This window comes from Amphiprion ocellaris, chromosome 18, assembly GCF_022539595.1.
Source record: "Amphiprion ocellaris isolate individual 3 ecotype Okinawa chromosome 18, ASM2253959v1, whole genome shotgun sequence".
Classification (NCBI taxonomy): domain Eukaryota; kingdom Metazoa; phylum Chordata; class Actinopteri; family Pomacentridae; genus Amphiprion; species Amphiprion ocellaris.
The window spans coordinates 8,844,388-8,849,619 of NC_072783.1; the positions used below are offsets into that span (position 1 = coordinate 8,844,388).

Sequence of the window (5,232 nt, forward strand, 5' to 3'; positions counted from 1 at the left end):
CAACAGTGGAAAGATGCTGGTCTGGTTAGCATCTAGTAGCTAACCAGTTCAGGTAGCTGAACTGCATCAACAGTGGAAAGGTGCTGGTCTGGTTAGCATCTAGTAGCTAACCAGTTCAGGTAGCTGAACTGCATCAACAGTGGAAAGATGCTGGTCTGGTTAGCATCTAGTAGCTAACCAGTTCAGGTAGCTGAACTGCATCAACAGTGGAAAGGTGCTGGTCTGGTTAGCATCTAGTAGCTAACCAGTCCAGGTAGCTGAACTGCATCAACAGTGGAAAGGTGCTGCTCTGGTTAGCATCTAGTAGCTAACCTGTTCAGGTAGCTGAACTGCATCAACAGTGGAAAGGTGCTGGTCTGGTTAGCATCTAGTAGCATCTAAATGCATATGACGAAAAACATATTATCATACCCACTTGCAATAACTTACTTCAGCTGTCCATGTCTGTTAGTCAGCAGCTCATCCCCAAAACCAGTCCTGTATGTTTACTTGAGCATCCACCAGGGGGTGCAGAAATGTTCTATAAAGCATCTTTCCCTTAACATCTGGCCAACAAACCCAAAACAAAGGAATAAACAAGAATTTTTCCCATTATAATATGAAAATGCAGGATGTACATACACATGATTCAACACAAATAAACTTTTTTTTGTTTTGATGCTTGTAGAGAAATGTGTAATTCTGTTTTGAAGGTTGCAATATAAATATTTTTTTCATTTCAGGACACATTGCACAGCAACAGTTGTTTAATTATGATTAACAAAAATAACAAAGACAAAAATCCTTTCAACCTTTCATAAAATTCTGACTTCAGTGCCAGATTCATTCTCTAATGACGAAGCTGTGGGCACATGCACAGCTTCTACCCCTGTGTGATTTCGCAAGTGTCTATTCAAACTCCCTTGTTGTGTAAATGCTTTACCGCAAACATTACAAACAAATGGTTTCTCTCCTGTGTGGATTCTCATGTGCCTCTTCAAACTTCCGTGTTGAGTAAATCTTGTTCCACAAACACCACAATTGAACTGTTTCTCCCCTGAGTGAGCTCTGATGTGTATCTTGAGATCATGGTGATGTACAAATTTTTTCCCACACAGATCACAACTGTATGGTTTCTCTCCAGTGTGGACCCTCATATGTCTCTTCACAACTCCCTGCTGAGTAAACCTTTTGCCACAAAAATCACAACCAAATGGCTTTTCTCCTGAGTGGACTCTCAAATGTCTCTTCAGAACCCCCTGTTGTGTAAATCTTTTAGCACAAACATGACAACTGTATGGTTTCTCACCTGTGTGTACCCTCATGTGTCGCTTCAGATTTTTCTGTTGTGTAAAGGTTTCACTACAAATACCACAAACAAACTGTTTCTTGCCTGTATGATTTCTGATGTGTGATTTAAAACTATACTGGTGTCTAATTTGTTTTACAAAAACACCACAGTCAAAAGATTTCTCTCCTGTGTGGTTTTTCAGCACTGAATCTACGTTTTGCTTTACTTGGAAACACTTCTTCTTAACTAAACATGTCCCGTGTCTCTGAAGAGACCGCTTGTTTTGAAGAGACTTCAAAGTATTTGCACCTGCCACAGGTGTCCAGTCACTATTTTCATTGTCCTCAGTTGCAACTCCAGAATCTGATACAAGTTCCTGCATATCATCCTCATCATCATCACTGACGTCAGTCTCAGAAGAGTCCTTTTCATCAGTATTTCGTTCTAAATGACCATTTGGAACTGTGCTCCTGACCGGTTCTGGTCCTCCATAGTCCTCTCCATAACCTTCTGTTTTCATCAGTGTAGCTGAGCTGCTAGTTGGAGGCTCTTCCTCTTTGTTGTCTTCATTTTGGCTCTGATGAAGCTGTGAGGACTGAGGTTTCTCTTCATCATCTTCACTCTTCACAGGTACAGCAGTGAATGGGAAACTGGAGATATCAGTCTCCTCCTGGTCATTTAGCTGCTCTCCCTCTTGACTAGTCCACAGTTCCTCCTGTTCCTCCTTTATGTGGAGGCTCTCTGGGTCCTCCTGGTCCAGATCAGGGCCACATTCATGGGAAACTTCCTCCTTAACCACCAACAGCTGCTGGACATCTGCAGGCAACACTGAAACACATGTGCATTACAGACAACTGTGGCTATATGTGTATGTGCGCACAGATTTCAGCATTTCTAAAATTAGCTCAAATATTACTCATATTACTCAACAAATGGGTGGCCCTTTTCGAGGAAATTTGCTAAGCAGTTTGTGAGGGGTAGACATGTTTGGCAAGCTTCACATTCAGTTCAGATTCTCATTTGAAAACAATCCTTTAACAATCTAAAAGCATAGAGTGCTAGTTTCAGATAGCTGTTTTCAGTCCACATTAAAATTGATTATTCTTACCAGCTGTTTGGTTGATATCCTCCTGTGACTGATGGGAACCAGGGCATTCAGTGTCCAGTTTTTCTTCTGGTTTAGCTGTAGCTGGTGGGGAGTTAAGAGACAGACCAACAACCTCCACGTGTCTCTCCAGACTTTCCTGAGATGTACATTTTTTACCACCATTAACTGCTTTCTCTCCTGAGTGGACGCTCATGTGTCTCTTCATGTGGAATTTGTGGCTAAATCCTTTGCCACAAACGGAGCATTTGAATGGTTTCTCTCCTGTGTGGGCTCGCATGTGAGGCTTCAGATCCTCCGGTCGCGAAAAGGTTTTACTACAAACTTGACAAAAAAATGGTTTCTCTCCCGTGTGGACTCTTTTGTGCCTGTTCAGATTATATTGCCGTGTAAATCTCTGTCCACAAAAATCACACTCGTACAGTTTCTTTCCTGTGTGATCTCTGACATATGAATCAGCATTTTGCCTCACTTCCAAATACTTCCTATAAACTGAACAGCCGGACAAAGTTTTTCCCAAACGACATTTCATGTGTCTCCAAAGAGAACGCTTGTGGAGGAACTGTTTACCACACTCAGAGCAGCCAAAGGTCTTTTTGTCACCGTTAGATCCCACATTGGTATTCACACCTGACCGAAACACCCCAGTGTCACCATCTTCAGTTTCAGGTCCAAAATCTGACAAAGGTTCCTGCCAATCATCTTCCTCCAGCTCCTCTTCCTCCTCCTCATCATCATTATCAATAATCTCTGAATAGTCAGTAGACTTTCCATCAGTATTTGGTTGTATATGACTATTTGTGTCAGGTTTTCCGTCTAGTTCTGGTCCTCCACAGTCCTTTCCATCACTTTCTGTTTTCATCTGCTTAGCTGAATTGCTAGTTGGAGGTTCTGCCTGATATTTGCTGTGATGAAGCTGTGAGGACTGAGGTTTCTCTTCATCATCTTCACTCTTCACAGAAACAGCAGTGAATGTTAACCTATCAGTCTCCTCCTGGCTGGTGCACAGTTCCTCCTGTTCCTCCTTTACGTGGAACGTCTCTGGGTTCTGTTGGTCCAGATTAGGGCTCCATTCATCGGGAGTTTCTTCTTTAATCACCAACAGCTGCTGGACATCTGCACAGAATACAGAAACACACATGTACATTATATTTATACAGTGACTTTGTATATACTCAGCAGTTTCCAGTACCTTCTCTGGAAAATTAGCAAAACACTGAAAAATAAATAAGAATATTTGATTCAAAGAAAACATGTAGAGCCTCTCCTATGAGGTGTGGCAAATGCTTGATGACTTCCAGTGAAAATAAGGATGAAAACAGTTTTATAGGATGGAATAAAAGACTTTTATTGTCAGTTTCTCCATATATCCAGCCCAGGACATACAGAGGAACCGCTAAGACATTTCTCTCACACTTTTGTATTGGTGCCATACATTCAAAAAGGGATGAAAATACAATATAAATCAAATAAAGTAAAAATATATAAAAATCAACCTATGTGCACTGGTGGTAGTGCAATATAGTGACAGCTTGTTGAGGTGATAGTCGTGCAAATGGTCCGGTAAGTGAAGAAAAACTGAAGATAAAGTCTATTTACTTATTTATTGACTTCTTTTTTCATGTATTTTATTCTATTATTATTGTTGTTGTTATTATCATCATATCAGAAAGTTTTATTTTCATTCTTTATTATCTAATGTGCCTTGTATGCCAGGTTGTGTTTATTGTTGTTATTATTGTTATTATACATCTGCTGTGATGTTTGTAAATGTTTCTTCAATTAAAAAAAAAAGTCATATGTGCGCACTGTAAACCGTCCGGCTTCTGTGCTGAGGCACATTAGTTCCGCCTTTTTTTTTTTTTTTATTATGTCAACACAAAGCTATTCAGTAATAACAGAAAACCTTTTTTTTGGCATTTATGAATCATAGAACAAACATAACTCGTCTCTTCCAGCCTCCCTCCCTCCCAGCAGCTAGCAGTTAGCAGTTTCCTCCACATCAGCTGTTAAATCTTCTTACCGGAGGTTTGCTTCAGAACGACGTCCTGCGGATGATGGAGGCGTTTCTTCTGCACTTTCTCCTCCAAACACACACTTCCAGTCCGCTGCTGCTGGACAGAATCCACTTGGTTCATGGTGTCGCTCTGCTGCTCTTCTTTAAAACTAACCGGAGGCTCGGACGGAGGAGCCGCGCCTGCGCAGAACGCGTCACGGCCGGTCGCCGCACGTCACATTTCTGTCAGAGCTGATCGATAAACGTTTTATTGGAGCTGACAGAGACTCAAACAGGGAGACCGATTTGTTTTTATGACATAACTATTACTGTGTCTGATGGGCTATGAACAGGCACCTGCACGGACACCTGTTTTTTTGCCCCTTTTTTAAACGAACTTTATTGACAACACAATTACGCTACAATATAAAAAATCAATACAGGGAGTTATTGTAAAGAATAAAACAAAGGACGCATAACAAAAGCAGAAATTAAATGCCAAACAGCAGCCTATATAATACAAAAATCTAGGAGGAAATAGAAAGCCCATGATGAATTAAAAATGTAATCAAATACAATTTAAAAAGTTAATTGCAAATCATAAATATACAGTGATAGAAACCCACGTGTTTAACAGAACAAAATTGATTTGTTTGAAGATATATGGAGCCAAAAGTCAGAATTTTCAAATTCATGAAGGTGTCTCTCTTTTCTGAGTTAAATTAAATTAAACAAGAAATACACAGAAATGTTTTAATATTGGACAGATTCCTCCATATGTGGATATTCAGAGGTTGCACAGATTCCTTTGGATGTGGCACAACATCAATATTGCACATATTTATATTTTGAAAAACAATG

The 5,232-nt window shown here is 40.2% G+C and overlaps 1 protein-coding gene across 1 annotated transcript; it reads right to left on the reverse strand.

Annotated features, from left to right (window-relative positions):
- Window positions 1-728: 728 nt before the first annotated feature.
- Window positions 729-4,677, reverse strand: LOC111579519 (zinc finger protein 271-like). Its single transcript, XM_023286821.3, has 3 exons — window positions 4,399-4,677; window positions 2,379-3,491; window positions 729-2,098 (listed from the first exon to the last, which is right to left on the reverse strand). Exons 1-3 carry the CDS (start codon window positions 4,511-4,513, stop codon window positions 795-797), a joined length of 2,532 nt encoding a protein of 843 aa, XP_023142589.2. The 5' UTR covers window positions 4,514-4,677; the 3' UTR covers window positions 729-794.
- Between the last annotated feature and the right edge of the window lie 555 nt (window positions 4,678-5,232).

Coding starts and splice junctions, on each gene's coding strand:
- LOC111579519 (XM_023286821.3), bottom strand. CDS start 4,513: ATGAACCAAGTGGATTCTGTCCAGCAGCAGCGGACTGGAAGTGTGTGT. Junction 3,492..4,398: donor CGTTCTGAAGCAAACCTCCG/GTAAGAAGATTT, acceptor TATTCTGTGCAG/ATGTCCAGCAGCTGTTGGTG. Junction 2,099..2,378: donor GGATATCAACCAAACAGCTG/GTAAGAATAATC, acceptor CATGTGTTTCAG/TGTTGCCTGCAGATGTCCAG.